The 18577-nt window shown below is 38.2% G+C and overlaps 1 protein-coding gene across 1 annotated transcript in view; it reads left to right on the plus strand.

The window, feature by feature from the left end:
* Positions 1-237: 237 nt before the first annotated feature.
* Positions 238-18577, plus strand: part of LOC140233447 (E3 ubiquitin-protein ligase Su(dx)-like) — a 63737-nt gene continuing 45397 nt past the window's right edge. The window contains exons 1-2 of the mRNA XM_072313563.1: positions 238-354; positions 13379-13482. Coding sequence (XP_072169664.1) covers positions 13437-13482 — 46 coding nt within the window. The 5' untranslated portion in view covers positions 238-354; positions 13379-13436. The remainder of the gene's footprint in view (positions 355-13378; positions 13483-18577) is intronic.

Genomic DNA, 18577 nt, shown 5'->3' on the forward strand with positions numbered 1-18577 from the left:
CTTGTACGAAGAAGGAAAAACAAATCCAAAGGTAACGTTGTGACAACTTCGTTGTAATTGGAACTGTGAAGTCGCCCTCTATAGAGAGCACCGGAACATCACGTCATCGGTGAGTTGATCACGTGATCTCTTTATTTTTTAACGAATCCATCTTGTGACTGGCACTGGAACTGACTGTACGAAAACGGAACGCAGCAGGCAGCTCAGGGAGACCAACCCCCACGTATTTTGTGTTGCTGTTTGTTACATGTAACCCATTGAAACGAATACCGGAGACAACGAACAGTCATGATCACTGGACTATTTGTTAAATGAATTTATAATTATGTTCAACAGCTTGTGACCTGAGAATCGGTACGTATGTCGGCAAGATGTATTTACATGCTGCTTGTACTCGTATTTAGCTAAACATGCACTTTGATAGGTTAAAATTTGGCACTTCCGTGGGATTTAAAATTCGTTCGACGAATGTTTCTTCGTGTGGGTCAATGGGTCTCAATGACTTATGCATTGCCTGTGTATGCTCTGTGTGTAAAAATAGGCTACACTGACTATCTACATGCAGTGCAGTCAGTCGCAGTGTTGTCTATGGAAGAGATAGCGTTTGGAAAAAGAGCATTTGTAAAATATATATTATGTAGGCTGCGCCTGCGGGAGGGAACAGTTAAACTGTAGCAGCCGAAGTTGAAGAAATATTCCCTTCGTTTTATTCTGTTTGAAAGTCTTTGACTTTTTGGTAGGCCTTCATTGGCCTTGTTGGTTATGTTATGTGTAAATTGTAACGTTCGTTGTTAGTCAGGAGAGGTCCACTTACTAATGTCAACGACAATCATGACAATGTTTTTTTTTTTGCCTTTTTTTATGTTTGTAAATTTATGTTATTACTGGAAAGTGGAATTCTATGAGTATAGCTCTACAAGTAGACGTCTAACATGTTACAAGGCCTAGATTCTACTTCGTACATGTCAGTTGATTCTCTTGAAGCTTCCCCAGTCAATGCAGAGTCTAACGTTAGCTAGACTAAAATATACACAAGTCTGCTTCTGCTGTAAAAAGGAACACAGTAACATTAAGATTCGCAATGACTCCAGTGGTTGTGTGGCATGTGGATAAAATGCAAACTGTTGTGTTGTTAGGACATAACTTTAGAGTCTACGTCCAGCGGCATGGTGGTGGGGACGGCGAAAAGATGGAAATTGTACTTTGATGTTCGTTTACAGTTGTTTGGTAATGAAAAGCAGAGTAACGCCAGGTGTTCAGAAGGCAACCCCTTTGTGAGTCTGATACAAAATTATGTTAATTATTCACTCCAATTTTTGAAAAATACACTTCAAATTAACCCTTCTACAAAAAGTTGACTTTAAGCGCAGTGCAAAATCGCATTTAAATTCTGGACACAATTTTTGTAATGGAGTAATTGACGTCTTTCACATCTTGTCCTTGCACCAGAATCACAATTCATACCCACGATGCATTGTACATGTACACATTCGTACCGAGCGGACAACAAAAATTGGCAAATGAGACCCAGTAGTATTGTATGGTAAAAGATTTAACATGAACATTTCGAACAATTTGCACAATAAAATCTTGTGATAAATCGACATCTTCTTCTATTAAAATCTGAGGTGAAATGTCAATTTCTTGGCATTTCTACATTCGTGTGTCACATTTTTGCGAATTTCGGCTCATTCAATGCTCAGTACTGTAAGGCTAGTCTTTGAAGTCCTGCGTGTATTGAATGTCATTATTACGCAGAGATTTGCGCTTCTGGAATTACCATGTTGTCCAGTATGCCAGGCAGTAATACCATGTAGTGTGCAAGCATATACAAAGAGACCCTTACAATTACACTGCTAACATATAGAGCATATCTACAACTTATTGTAAGTGATAATGTTCTTTAGAGAAGCGGTTCTACTATACATGAAGACTTAACCTCTCATTATTAAGAAGGATCTACAGTACATGTTGTACTGCTTTACATACACCTGTATCTACCAGTGAGATACTTTTCTTTCTTTGGAAAGAGAGAGAGAAAAAAGAGAGAGCGAGAAAGTTCATTTTGTGAGGAGGGACCCTGGTGAATCAGTACAAGCTGAGTCAGTCAGTGGCTGTGCTACCTGTACATGCTGACCACTACACCAAGCAGTTAAACATAGATATAGAAATCTGATGTGAGACGTTTTTGTACACGTATGTTTGTTTTGTGTTCTATGTTGATACATAGTGTGTGTGTGTGTGTGTGGGGGGGGGGGGGGGGGGGCAAAGTGGTGACACCTTATGTATTCCTTTGTATGGTTCTGCCGGCCCTGCTAATGTAAGTGTTCATATGGTGAACTCATAATTTACATACCAGGTGTACGTTGATGTTGAATGATAGCAAGTGTGAATTAGATTATAATTCCTTGAAATTTCTGCCAATTAAAAAAAAAAAAAAAGAAAAAAAAAAATGTTGTGATGGCACAAACCAAAAGTTTGTTGTTTATTCCTTATGCACATGTTGATTACATAGGCCTGTACATTACATAAAGTCATTTTACATTCAGGCAGGAACAAACGCAATTCCGCTGATCATTATATGTCAAAGATGAATACAATTAGTTTCTGATGGTTCATCAATAACTTGAAAAATGCTTATAATGCAGGGGCACTCTTGAAATACAAGTAAGTCCTGTCAGTGCACTTTTACCAGTGGCATGAGAGTTGCATTAAAAAAAAAAAAAAAAACGACAACAAAAAACAAAAGAAAAACAGCTGCCCTGTGTGCAACATTCAAAGTGAAAATGGCCAAGCAATTTTTATGACAGTTAAGTTTCATCATGGAGATGAAAAAAAAAAAAAAGAGGTACACTGTATAGTGTAATGCAAGTTGGCTACCCTAATCTCCCCTCCCACCAGATTATAAATATTTTATTTTGTCCATGGGCCAACTCAAGTGAGCAAGTCACACTACTTGCAACACGAGCAGGAAATGATATTGACTTGGCAGAAAAGAGCAGGAAAGGCACACACTTTTTCTTTATAACTAAAGTAATTGAGACACAGTAATGTTTACCTAGATCCTTCCTGTAAGGAAGAGTCTAGAACCTCCTCATTAGCACTTTTGTTTAGTGTGATTAATTCTCTAGAGAAGGGAGAGTATGAAGTTTTCTTTTGTAGACCTTAAGATGTGTAAACATAGAAAGTGTGTGTTGGCTTTGATAGTGATACAATGTACGCGCACAGTAAGTCTGTAAGTCATATTTCTCTAGTGACTGCAAATGAGATCGCAAGAATGAATTAAGTGTTTACTTTCACAATTCACTGTAAATGTAATTTGTTGTTAGATTTTATCAGGTTGGCCTATGTGACATGTAAAGTTAAAACAAGAAGAAGAAAAATGAGGGGAGAAAGAACCTATTTGCTTACAATGTATAACACACACACGCACACACAGACACACACAAAACATTTTCTGGATGTGCATTTATATTTATGATAATAATACAACCACATTCGTGTACATTGTATGTACATATCACTTTAGTCCCTACATGTGCTGTGTAGCTGATAATAAAAGAAATAAAAAAAAACAACAACAACAAATCCGAGCATGGATAAATTGCAGTTACAGCTGTAAATGAATGGACTTGGAATAAGGTGTACGTTAATGTTTCACATTTTTTAGATTTATTTATTTATTTATTTATTTATGTATTTACTGCAGAGTGATATTAGTGACAACGACGTAATGGCCATGAGAAAGGGGATGGTGATACTGACTTTCTGTGTGTTTGACAGTGTTTTACAATACACATTAAATAGGGTCATAATTCCCCCCTTCCCCCCCCCCCAAAAAAAAAGACACAAACAACCTAAAGCCAAACAAACAAAATAAAACAAGTCACCATTACCAGCTTATTGAACAATAACAAATGCCTTTGGTAAGGTGGGTTATTGCTGCAATTGATATCATGTGAAAAACAACAACATTGAAATAAAAGGTAAGAGTGAAGATTTGTGTGTAGATCAATGGGAGACTAGAGACTTGCGAAGCTGTGACATCATCAACTTATAATACATTGGTATATCTTGTAATTTGAGTACAGTGCACTCATGTTATAGCGAAGTACTGGGGACTGGCAGTTTTCTTTCGTTATAACTGAATAGTACAAAGTATATAAAGATATAGAGATGATGATTTTAGGACCTCAATTTTTGTTTCATTGTAGAGAATATTGTTGTAACCATTTTCATTATGATGGGGGTGCACTGTGTGTGGTTGCTACTAGTACCTCCTGTATTACTGTCTTGTAAAAAAACATGAAACTTTAAAATTCATTACTTTCTGATTGCAATGTCTGATTTGAGAAAACCTTTGTCACTCTGTTTTATTCTCTTTTTAAACAGTCGTCTTAAAAATAGTGTGGAATTGTACTTGATAGCAAAGAGGCCAGAGATACTGTAGTACTGAACAGAGACATCATAGCAAGCGGTCATTGTGCAAGTAACAAAAGAGTGAACAGTGGTATTGTTATGTCTAGCAAACAATGGGTAGGGCTTTGTACGATGTCTCAGGTACAGGGCTGTGCCCTAGCTTTAGCTCGAGTTCCAATCTATCGAAATGTACATAAAAAGTATACAGTTACCTGTTACTGCTCAGTAGGCTGTAACACTGTATTGTGTACAGACATAGCTTTATTTCAAGGAGTTTAAACGCTTTGGTGAACCATGACCCTCTTTGTTGCAAGCAGTGGCCGTCGAGTTCGCCGATTTGACCATCTTGTACAAGTAGGGTAGGTGAATTTATCGATGAGGAGAATGTGACTTTGATTGAAACAGCAGCTCAGCTCAGTGAATGCTTGGAATGAAATCAGTTAAATGCAGCATGATTGTTTGAATACCGGTACAAGTTCTGAATCATGAATGAACATTGTGTCCTGTGGGTATCATGAAACATAAGCTGCAAGCTGCAGTCCTTTGTTTTGACACTTAAAATGCTACTCTAAACGTAGAATACGCTGGTGGGGGGGGGGGGGGATAGAAATTTAGTGCATATTTTGCACTTCACTGAACAAGCGCCAAAATTTAAACGTGCAAACATTTTGGGGGAGCATTAAGATACTAGAGACTGTGTATGTACCTGTAGAAGTACTGTCATTCCAGAAATTATAAGCAAGATAAATTCAAAATGAGTTTGACCTACAATATGTACACCTACATGTATTGTAGCAGGACAAGCTACATTTACAATTGTACATGACTATAGTAAACCCCCCCCCCAAAAAAAAAAAAAAGAAAAAGAAAAAAGAAGCAACAACAACATGCACGCATTCTTTACAACAAAACAACAATTTGAATGCAAAATTACAGAGGCAGGCAGGGCAACCCTCACTTTTTGTTCACATGCAGAAAAATATTGCATGTGCTGCCCTACTTGTGGTGGATGAAACCACTCTATTAGATTTTACACAAAAGGTGGGACTGCATACAACTGCAGAACACAGTGTTCAAACTACACAAAAATGACAACAAATAAACCAGACATGAAGTTGTTAGTTGCTTCTGCGTTGGCAGAGTCACCCTAAGACTTAAAGGGTGTGTACAGTTCTGGTTGAGGGGAAGATTTAGCTGTTAACATTTTGCGAGATATTCAGAAATCACTCTATGAGATGTCAAAGAGCATGCAATTCTAAGGGGTATCAAAAGTTTATTTGATGAAAATTGATTTTGAAATGGCTGAGATATCCAAAAACAAGGTGAAACAAAGAGATCCTAATAAAAGGCGTGACCTGTCGCCTTTTATTATTGTCACTTTTTTGGGATATCTCGGCCATTTGAAAACCAATTTTCATTAAATAAACGTTGGATCCTTCTTAGAATTACATGCCCTTTTATATTTCATAGGAGGTTTCTCATTATCTCACTTATAGGAATGTTCAAAACATGAATCTCCACCTCAACCAGTACTGTACAGTCCCTTTAACACATACACAAGTGTGAACACACTACACGGTCGGTAGAGTACCCGAGTTTGCTCCATTATAACGGCTCAGAGCAAAAGCTGATGCAATTAGATTTACCCTCGGTCAAGCAATGCCTGTTATGCATGTATGACTACTGAAACATTCTGTGAGCTATGTGAACTGCCTACATGTATTGCGTGGGCATTAACAATGGCTGTAGGACATAGGTGTACAATAGGCCTACAGACTAATATAATACAGTTGAACCTCTCTTATCCGGCCTCCCTTTATCCGGATCTCTCTATTATACGGACGCAATCTCGCCATGATTTTTTTTTTTTTTTTTTTTTTTAATAATTACGGGAGGAAAGGGGGATTCCCAACTCCTTGAGAACTCCTACACAAACACACATGAATTACATATTACTTCCAACATTAATATACACCTCTATTTGGGGGTCTGTTACTGAGTGTAACAATGAAAAGGTTGCAGTATACACATTACTACATGTGGTACTACAATGGGCTACATCAGTACATGTGTATGTATATGTATTGTATGTATAAAGCATTGAGTCTCCCGTATCCGGCCAAATCCCTTATCCGGATGAGCCCCGCTCCCGACTTGTCCGGATACGAGAGGTTCAACTGTACATGTACAATATACATCAGTAGCAGGGGAGTAAATTGATTTTCAGAGCTTAAAGGGACTGTACAGTACTGGTTGAGGTGGGATTCATGTTTTGAACATTCCTAAGTGAGATAATGACAAGCCTCTTATGAAATATGAAAGAGCATGTAATTTCAAGAAGGATTCAACGTTTATTCAATGAAAATTGGTTTTCAAATGGCTGAGATATCCCAAAAAGTGCTAATAACAAAAGGCGACATGCCACAACTTTATTAGGATCTTATTGTTTCACTTTGTTTTTGGATATCTCAGCCATTTCAAAACCGATTTTCATCGAATAAACTTTTGATACCCCTTAGAACTGCATGCTCTTTGACATGTCATAGAGTGGTTTCTGAATATCTCGCAAAACGTTAAAAGCTAAATCCTCACCTCGACCAGAACTGTACACACCCTTTAAGACGTACGGAGTAGTTCTGAGCCTGTGCTCTCAATAAGCGTGTATGTAGGATGCCTAAATGTGCTTGGCAGCTTGATTAGTAGTTTAAAATCTAATTTAATTAATAAAGAACATGTTAACAATAAAACTGAAACCCTTGATATTATGTTCCTAGCATTTTACGGAAGGAAAGTCCCTTTCAAAAACAAAAACAGCAACAACCTGTATTAACATAAATTATGACTTTTAAGTCTGACTGTCAAAATCCCCAACCTTTGCCATGACAGCAATCAATGATATTAATTTTTAATGAATTTTCATACAGGAAGGACCCATCATTTCATGTATGTGTTTTCTGTCAGTCTATATTACAAGTATTTGTACATGTAATTGTTGTATCATACATTTATGTAGACTTGAAATGTTAACAGAATGTGTGTTGCTCATCTGTTCAACCTATGAATGGGTGAACTGGTCACGGATGACAAGTTTGCTTACAACTCGGTGATATCTGCTGCTGTCGCCCAGAAGCTTTTAATGGTGCTGGTTTTGCGGAAAATCTAATTTGCATTCATCTGCCCATGTGGCCTTCACTTGTTAGGCCCGTGCACACACAACGAAAATCAAAATTACAATCGCGATCCAGATTTCGATTTTTTTTTCCGACCGTTCATACACAAGGAAAAATCGCACTTCGCACCAAGGAAAGAACGATCAGTGGCCAAATTGCGCATGCGCGAAACTTGCATGACCGAAGACTGACCCCGCGGTCCCAATGTTGAGTTTCATGTGCTACGAATGATGAGATTAAAAATACCGATTTCCGAATCTCGATCGCGCTCACACACACGACGCTTGGCAAAATAATTGCGATTATTCTGAAAAATCGCACTAATAGTGCGAGTTGGATAGCGATTAGGATCGCGAAAATTACTGAAATTTTTCTGTCCACACAGGAAAAAACGAAATTTTGATCGCGATAAGAAAATCGATTTTGAAATCGCACTTTTTCCCTTGTGTGTGAACGGGCCTTATATTGTCATGTTGTTTGTGGCTTATTATCAACAGCATCTATTGTATTCTGTGGATTATCATAGAAGACCTTCTGGCTAGACTCTCCCATGACACTGTTAGTCTGTATTAGGGTTCTTCCCCTTAGCAGGTATGCCTATGCTTTATTCAAAAAAGAAAAATAGAAATTAAAGAAAATATAGGGGTAGGTCCTGCTGAGGGGACCTGTTTAGGAGTATCCCCGTTTTCCACTTCCCGAAAGCGGAGAATTGGATGTTGAGTCATGAGCAGCATTTGTTTCCAATGATCCAGGCACCTGTTTCCCTGTACCCCTGCCCTCCCTCCCTCCCTCCATTTATTCCCCCAGCTGTCAAAAAAATGGTGAGCCCCCACCCCCATTTATGCCCAGTGTCATTCAACTTGCCTCGTGGTTGTGGATAGGTGTTCAGTGGTGCTGCAAGACACACCTGTGAATGGGCCACTTCCTATCCCGCTTATAAATAAGACTCACTGTGTTTGTAACTGTACGCCAAGTATTTTTGCTTGTTGCTCTGCATGTGTCATCCTCTTCTCTAAGTTTCCATACAAACATGTGTGTTGATTCCTTCCATGCTGCATATATACAGTGTATTAAAGCCATATTGTACAACATGCCTTTAGCACGACCCACCTCCCTGGTTTTACGCTAATCTCTAGAGCCTGACCTTCTGTGAATTGTTGTGAGTATTTAGCCAGTCATGCATGCGAGGGGAGTTTGTGCTTTTGTGGACAAGTCATGAAAGCTGAACCTTAGGAATATCATATGTATGTACACTCTGCATCATATTGTCCAAGGATTGTTCGCAACATCTGCCTATTCATGAGTGCATGGAGCTACTAGATCTGTTGTACACATTGTAGCTCCATGGTGCGTGTATTCACTTCATACAATGTACTTCTTTTGTCTTTTGAATTTACAAAGCTTCATTTGTGTGTCTGAATGCAGTATACTTTTCAACCTTTACTTTTCTTTTGTCAGAGGGAAGTGATCAATATGTAACAAGCAAAAAGATTTGACAACTTACCATACAAGCAACAATCTGTCACTTTCTGCAGTTGTAGATGTGTGCCCTCCCTTTTGCTTTTCTAATGAATTTACATGATATTTTGATTAGGAGGGGATATATTCCAGGAGTGGGACACAATGAAAAATTCTGATTTGACTGCAGAAATGTGGACTGCAGGTATAATTACAGTATGTAGGGCCTTTGTACATACATCTGTGTACTGTATTAGGAGTTGTGATATGCCAAAAGATCAAACTAAGCTTGGCTAGCAGCCAGTCAGCTTGGTGCATATGATATTTCCCATGAGAATTTCTTATTCATGCAACAGAGCCTGGGTCAGTGCTTGGGAAGACACTGGCAGGGAAATTTGCCCCTATACAAAGTACCTACATGTACATGTACACTATCGAAAGCAACTGACAGGGGATTTGAACCTTACTTGTAGATCTGCATCCGACACAATATTCACCTATTCCTCTCCTTGTCTACTGTCTAGACATGAAATGACTCATAAAAAGCTTTTCAACAAAAGGAAACTCTGCCCCAATTTTGAACAAACCTTTGAAAAGTTTCATTGAAAGAGACCATGATTATGTAGCTTGACTGCCAGCCTGCAGTATGGCACATTTTTGTACATCAAATTTGATATACATGTATTGTTTCGTATTTTGTGACAAGAATATGTATTAGAATGCATTTTGTACAGATTAAGCATAATAGAGGCCCAGTAGGAGATACACAATTGTATAATTTGTCAAAGTATCTCATGTTTCATACTGTCACATAGTGCTCATTCATGTGTCAAAGTTGATGGGTATTAAATAGAAAGTGTACATGATTAACTGAACTGTCACGGCCTGCAATATGCATGTGGTCAGAGTATGAATAATTACCTCCGCCAAGGGAGGAGGTTATGAGGTTACCGTTGGTTTGTGTGTGTGTTCGCTAGTTAGTTTGTCTGTGTGCAAAATAACTCAAAAAGTAGTTAACGGATTGGGATGAAACTTGCAGGAAAGGTTGAGAATGACACAAGTAACAAACAATTAACTTCTGGTAGTGATCCAAGAATTTTGGGGGAATTTATGAAGGATTTTTTATATTTTGGCAGGTAGGGTCAATGAACTTGGGAGTTCAGGCTGCGCGTATTTGAGGTTTGCCTGCACGCACTAAAGTGCGTGCTCTAGTTTCTGCTGGGGCGAGGCGCGCCGTGCAGCTGAGGGTTAAAGACGTAACAAAGGCTTCTATATTGGGAAATCAGGCAACTTTCAGCACACAATGCTATAAGTACGTATGGGTGGAAATCACTGATATCTCTATGGAAGAACAAGATCAGTGGTGGAAATGAGCTGCATGCTTGGCGGAGGTCTGCGCTCTCAGAGTGCTTTTCTAGTTATAAATATTAATGAAGTGCAGGCACGGGTGAAATGCATCACCTGTACTATTTATACCAGAGAGATGCCATGCATATGTATCTGTGCTGCTGGTTTAATATTCATACAGTGCAGTGTAATTCTATCGTATGTACACAGAGCACTTAATAGGGTACAGTCCTATAAAAGAATTTAAAACCCCGAGTGCATTTGTCATTATTATGCCTCGTTTTTGCGTAATTGAGATAGCACTATGGTTGCCATGGCGGTATACTGTTGCAGAGTGAGAGACGGGAGAAATGGGAGTGACTATGAGTAAGGCTATTGTGTGGCAGTGTGGATCACTGCACTGCATTTCAATTTTTCATAGAACTCATACATTGTACAGATTCAGTTACACAACCCATTGAAGATGCAGCAAAGTGCTGTACAATATACGTATAGGCCTACTGATAATTTTTATGCTCACATGGATAGTGTAGTTTAATAGAGTATGCTGCAAATCAACTGAGCATGTGCAGTATGCCACGAATCATTGCATGTTTAACATTGTAAGGATGTATTATACAATATGGTGTATGGTGTATGATACTGTACATACAGTGTAGATGGAGACCCCCCCCCCCCCCCGACTAATCAGCAAAACACTATACTCTGAAACAGAACAATATTAGCTTTTAAAACTTACACTATAGGCTCTTCAATACTCTTGTGATATTTGCCATATTGCCCATATGGTTAGGTTGTCTGATATTTGTACTAATATATTGTAAGCCTATATCTCTCTGTATCTGACTTAACTGTCCGCACTCCCATGAATCTGACATTGTGTCAAAAAGGCATAAACTGTATGCAATTCTCAAATTATGGCAGCGCACATGTATGCATTCTCACAGCAGAGCACCAAACAGATATTACCGGTAAGCATTGTGTGTACAGCTGTACAACTGTACTTTATTTGTAGGTACAGTACAGTACATGTTTTCTCAGTACTATTTATGCTGCAGAAGTGTAATTATCATTCCATACTGAATTTGATCGTTAATTTGTGACTCTGATTATTACAATGCAAATGTGGGAGGTATTGGGTGTCGGTCCTCACACAAAGGAATAAAGGTCAGTTTAAGAGCAGAGACAGTTAACTGTGTGATGTGATTAGCTCCAATGTACATGCCCAGCTGTGCTTATGCTCACATTCATAAAGAAAAAAGAAAAGAAAAAGAAAGCCTGTTTCCATGGTGATATACTCTGGGCTTGAATGATGGAATGTCATACTTGCGTTTTGCTTCTTTTTCTTATTCTTCAGCTCCTTTGTGTGTGTGTACAGCTTGTGTTTATGTGTGTGCGTGTATTACAGTATATTTGTCTGCCTATGATCAGGTAAAATGCAATGTACTGTATGAGCTGTTATTTTCGCGAGGGTTTTAATTTGCGCAAATTTCGCAAATCACAGTTGGATCGTGAATTTCACAACACATGAAAATGCGCTGTGTTAATAGAGCATTAACATAAGCGTCCGCGTCGATTCGTGAAAACAACATCTCGCGAAAATGTCTGTGACCTCGTCATTCGCGAAAATATCTGTACGCAAAAATAACAGCGTATACAGTATAACATCCAATGGATAGACATGCACATACAATTGTACTGTGTAAAGTAAGAGCAACTTATTGTGGATGCTTATTGTTATTAAAGGGGGCGTTCAAAAAGAACTTGTAAATGTAATGTATACTCGTACTTGTCATGAAGTGAATAGTGGTATTAAATCAAGAGGTAGATACAGCTGAAACTAGGAAAGTGTTTTCAGCAAAGGTGTGTACGAGGATGTGAGATTCAATTGCTGCAAAGTGCACCTGTGTTTGTTGGAATGGAATTATGTGACATACTTCCATATGATTATATTCGTCAAAATGTCACACGCCCTTCATTCTCTCTCTGTCAATGCACAGAATTGTGCAAAGGTAGTCTTCAGCAGTAAGACTAAATGGCTCATAAATCAAAGCAGTGCCGCTGCTTTGTATTTTTTTTTTTTCTGAAGGAACTGGGCCACCTTTCTGATATTTATGACCATGACATTTCTCATCAGGCAATTTTCATGACAGAAAACGATAAGTGTGTGATTATAACATGGACTTAGAAGTGTAATTCACAATTTTTCTGTGCTTGTCACATACAATGTGTTTCTGTGCTGGCTGTTGCAAAAGCACGGATGACCTTGTGTGTTTCCAATAGGAATTATATTCACTTTAATCATTCATTCATTCATTCATTCATTCTTACATTCAGTCAGTCAGTATATACACATAAGATTATTTTAACAGTTTTAGGAACTCACCAATGATGACCCTCATAAGGAAAGGGATTGATGGATCTACTACAGTAAATGAATGACCAGAAACCTGTTCTCTATATTACACAAACCAGTGAAGAATTGAATAAGTCTGTGATATTGTCACTTTGTATAGTTAGCATGATAGTTGGGAATAATGTCTCTGTTACATGAACATGTGAAACTTGAAACTTCCACAACATTTTGTTTTTCAGTTTTTATGAAACTTGCATGTTTGTTTAGTCTTACAAGTTGTACGTACATATTATAAGAGGCAGAACATGGAGTCATTTTGACCAGTTCAGGCAAGCCTTGTTGATGGTGAGACAGAGGTGCTCATATTTCTATGGTAGACCATTTCTTTTCTTATGTTTGTTTGTTTTTGTTTGAAGTTGAGTTGGTTGCGGTCATGTTCAGGCTACATTGGAGTAATGAACTTGGATTGCCTGACAATCCTCCTCGCTAATCACTCATCACAAAAAAAAAAGAAAAAAAAAATCATAAAATGTCTAAGATGGCTCAACTTCAGTATTGTTACCAATAACCATATTTTACTTTTCTTTTCTCTCTCTCTACCTATCTTTCCTTCATTTATATCCTCCAGGTGTTGTCATACAGAAATAGTTTGGTTTCGGAAGACTTCTTTTCCGTGAAGAGCAACCATGGCGGAACAGGACGGTGGGCCACTATCCCAACTCCATGTGACAAGTAAGTTTCCTCTTACCACCAGAGGTAGATTTGAAAGATAATTCAAACCAGACTGCCCATGTATGCTATATATTAGGAAACACTTGCTTCTGTCAAACAAATTCAATAGATAAATGCATGATGACTGCATGTGTGATGTATTTGGATGTATTTAAAAAGCATTGGGGGTGGGGGTGGGGGTGGGGTTGTGTTTTGTTTTGTTTTGTTTTGTTTCTTGCAGTGTGTCCGTCATTGCAGTATGTGGTCTGTAACATCGAAAGCAAGAGTTGGGGCATATCACCAGTTGCATAATTGAAACAAAGTGTTTGTGGGAAACAGAGCTAATTCTTGCTGTGTATAGGTACTGTAGATCTGTTAGCATGCGATTTAAACTAGAAGGGGATGCTGAATGGAACATATGATGTGACTGAATGTATGGAGGAGAAATGTATCCTTGCAGGAAATGTCTTTTTTTCAACCGTTATCTCTTTCTAGCATGGTTTTTGGTGAGATTTTGTCGAAATGCAAGAAGTGGCCTTATGCTGTAAACTTGCTAGCAGCTTGCTGCTGTGGTGAAAAGACTGCATTGAGGGAACTGTTCTCAGTCATTTGATCTGCATAACTGTCGACCAATCAAAACAAACATGACAATGTTTTTAGCGATAGATTGGTTAGATGATGTCATCACAGTGGTAAAAAAGATTGGAGTCCAACCAAACTGTATTGACTATAATGACACATCTATCCAGTGACAAGCCCAGATATTACTCTAGATACTTCCTGAGAAGAGCTTGCCAAAAGGTCAATCTGAAAATAGAAAAAAGAAAAGAAAGGGAGAAAGGGAATTAAACAGCAAAGCAACAAAGCAGTGCAACAACAACATTTGCAATGTACCATTGTAATCTCTTGGTATCGGTAATCTGTAAATATGGGCATGGCATCTGTTATGTAGAGTGAATTAAAACAAATGGAATGATAATGTTTTATAGAAATTGGAACATAGAGTAGGAAATGAGGCATAAATGGTTTCATATAGCTGATTGATTGCTGATTGGCAATTGACCTTCACTGATTTAGATTTACATTAATCATTCAGTGTTTTTTTATTATTATTATTTTTTTTTAGTAGTAGTCATGATTTTTTGGGGAAAAAAAATCAGGTGATGGGCCATACATACATATTGTACTCGGGTAGGATTCAAACCCACAACTTCCTGATTGCTATACAGGCATCGTATCTACTAGATCACCAAGTTTCTGCCTGATAGCTAGGGACGGTTCTGATCCCCTATGGCAGCAGGTACCACCTGTTTATTCAAATTAATAATTCTTGTGTCAAATTGTTTTTATTTCAACTGATTGACATATATTTTTAGCATGGCTATTACTAAAAAACACTGAAAAATGGGTGCATATTTATGTCAATGAAAGGCAATTTGTCAATCAGTCGCAATGAGAACAGCTCAGTGAAAGAATTCATATTCTTTCTTTGAACAGTGATGATATCAAAGTCATTCAAGATAGATAACATGATGATACAGTCGCATTGACCTTCGTACCGATTTTCTGAATCGAATGCTCTTGTTTCAAATGATGTGGAATATGTTACATCCATTGCGTCACTTCATCGTAGAGTTATGATAACTCAGCAATGATAAGTTTTGAGGGGTAGTTGCTAAATCAGTTACTAAAAATATGGTTTAATGATTTTTAGTAGTTACTAAAAACTTGATTTTAGTAATATATCTAATAAAAAAGACCAATAGAAGAGTTGTGAGACAGTGATATTGGTTGAGTGTTTACATGCTCACGTAGGTGTGACTAACCAATTAGTACTCTCTTTTTTTGGGGGGGGGAGGGGAGGGGGAGGGGGAGGGAATGAAGACAATTGAAATACCTTCTTCTTGTTTCTACTTTAATAAAACTGACCATTTCTGTTAATGTATTCTGTTTGTTAAGCATCTTCTTGACCTTAAAGAGACATAATTAAACTTTTACAACATTCTACAGGGGACACAAAACCAAGCCCCACTGTAGTCATGTTCAGTAAAGAGCAGCATGATGAAATGTTGAGGAAAGGGGGGGGGGGGGATTGGTGGGGGATGCGGAGGATGGGGAATCATGCTGGGGAGCTGGAGCAAGTGTGATTACGCAGATTGCTGGCAGAGGATATCCCCTGGGAGAAGGGAGAAGCGTGGAGGATGCTGAGCTGTGTGCCAGTCACCGCCATCTTGCCCACTGGTCCCGCTGAAAATAACCTGCTGATGCAGAGGGGTTGCAGACCTCTCCGGGGACGAGTTCAGCCGCAGTTCAAAGAAACACAGTGACCGGCACGCGTGCGTGCTCCCAATCTGCCAGCGGGGTCCTGGAGATTAGAAACAGTGCTTCATCGTGGCCCATCACGATCTACCAAGATACCGTTTGTGGTAGAATAAAGTGCTACGGTTTACCAATCCTTACAATGTATACGTGTACGTACACCCAGTCCACGAAAACTTTTTGGTTAAATGGGGTAAAGCCAATGACACTTTGGTACACTGTTCCCTTGACATTCCTTGCACATTTCACTCATAACATTCTGATAATGACTGCACCGCTGAAGTCAGATGCAAAATAACTTCTTTCAGGTAGCTATTAATAGAGAACTCGTACAGGAAGATGCTTCGAAACAGTTTTTTAAATACTAATTGAACTACAAAGTATACTGTTGTGCCAACGAAAGCAAACCGGAATCACAGATGTGTAATCACGTTTTTCAAATCACCAAATGGTGAAATCATTGTTGGGAGGTATACATTCCAACAATTAAAGTAGGCTTGATTTGCTGATTCATTTATTATGAAACATATCGGAGGAGTTATTATTACAATTGTTACTAAATACTGAACTACAAAGTATACCGTTGCGCCTATGAAAACCAACCTGAATCACAGATGTTCTTCAAATCACCAGATGGCCAAATGTTTGTTGGGAGGTATATTCCAACAATTAAAATAGGCTTGATTGCTGATTCACAATGTGAAACACATTGGAGGAGTTACAGCTGTATGTCCACCGTGACCTCGTATTCACTTGATATCGTATCACTCTGTCCACTTGAAACAATACTATTGCCTCCTATGGATACTGGAGACTCCTGCTCCTTGGCTAACTTCAGCATTGATGTGCTGGTCTTGAATTTAAAAACCCGGGATGTATATATCACAAAAATCTTCATTAGTGGGATTCACACATTTATATGCAAATTAGAGGGATACAAATCTTGAGATATAATTTGCAACACGATTGAAATCTCAAGATTTTTGCCAGTGTGGACACAAAAATCCCAAAATTATCGCGATCACCATCGCGATGCAACTCCCAAGAACTCTTGCACTTATTTTGAATTATCGTGATGATTGACCCCGCGTTAACCATGTGAACGCTGGACCAAATAATCTTGAGATTTTCCCATCATTCAAAGCACACATCACAACAGCATGCGCACTTCACCACTGTGACTTGCAAGAACAAAGGGCATGGAGAAGCACATACACTGTTGGCGGGATATTTCTGTGAGTGTGAATGCTTGCAAAAAATCTTGAGATTTGGATCATTATCACAATCCCGCTAGTTCTGTCTGTGTGACTGCTTGCAAAAAGTCTCAAGATATGGATCGCAATCATTATCCTGCTATTTTGTAATTTTGAATGCAGCTATTATGATACCTTTAAAAAAAAATAATACATAACTTACCTAGAGGTATTTTATTGTTTGCATTTTAAATTCTAAAGTTTGATCATTGTGTAGTGCGAATGGTATATATAGGTACAAGTGTAAGGTTTGCCATACACTGTACAGCTGTACATGCAGTTGCTGAACTAGTGACAAAAGATTGTTATTGCGGTATTTTATAGACATATGTACTTATACAACTGTGAATTGCACCTCGAGTGTTTGTCAGAAACATGTCAAACTTCAAATTTCTGTGACTTGATTATTCCATAGTCCAAATGAATGAAACATTAATGATTCGAAATATATGATTTGACTTGATATTATACAGTACAGTGCAGTTCTTTTACATCATTGTGTTTAAAAAGTCATACAAAATTATGAGTGGATACAATGTGGAGAGTCACTGTAAAACTTTCACAGCTGTTGTACGTATGCGGGGACTCTCAAAGTACATGTATAAGAGGATCTCAAGTGCAGTTTTCGAGGTATATGTTGTGTCTAGTTTGGTTTTCTGTAATGTTCTTTCGTACTATTCTTTGTTTTGTTTAGTTTTACTTGAACAGCACTTTTTGTTGCTTGTCAAAACTGTAGGCTGTGTTTCCTTGATCAGAAACCACGCGCTGATTAGTAACTTGAGAATTATAAGATATGGGCAGTTCCGTTGTATCAATTTACAAACTTTATAAACTACGGTTTGTACACATATGTAAACTTTCACAAGTTCTTTCAACAGGGCAGTTATGACATTGTATACAGTATCCATGTATCACAGTGATTTAAATAGGTCTGAGCACTGTAAAACCATAAATTTTTTTTTGTGCATTTTAATATTGCGAATTTTGCTACATTTGTAGAGCCAAGATTGGCAAAATTAAAATGCACATGAAACTTTGAAAGTTTTTGTCTAGGCTGTATGAATGGAATGCAAGGGGCAATTCACAAAAAATTTCATCCCGTGAAAAAGGCAGTTGGTTCCAATTCGCGAAACATTTAATGCCACAAATATTTCTGGTTCTTCAGTACATTTTACTGTTTGCGCACTAACCTATAGCAAGCAGTATTCCCGTGCCAAGTTTCGTATTTTTCTTGATTTACAAGAATTTGAACTTTCTGTCGACGCTCAGTTCTTAGGAGGTGAAATTCATTCCATTTTGGCTATCTACAACGCTGTACATGAGAATACCGGTAAAAAGGCTGCAATTTCCATAGGATTAACAATCATCACGTCCAGTCCAGACGACAACAAAAAAAAAGAGAGAGAGAGAGAGAGAGAGAGAGAGAGAGAAAGAAAGGACCTAAAAAATTGATACTGTAAAACATGATATTTTCGCGGCATGAAATTTTCACAAGCTGCCTCTAACATTCAATGCATATATAGTGTAGACAACACTTTTGTGTG

This window comes from Diadema setosum, chromosome 9 (assembly GCF_964275005.1).
Source record: "Diadema setosum chromosome 9, eeDiaSeto1, whole genome shotgun sequence".
Lineage (NCBI taxonomy): Eukaryota > Metazoa > Echinodermata > Echinoidea > Diadematoida > Diadematidae > Diadema > Diadema setosum.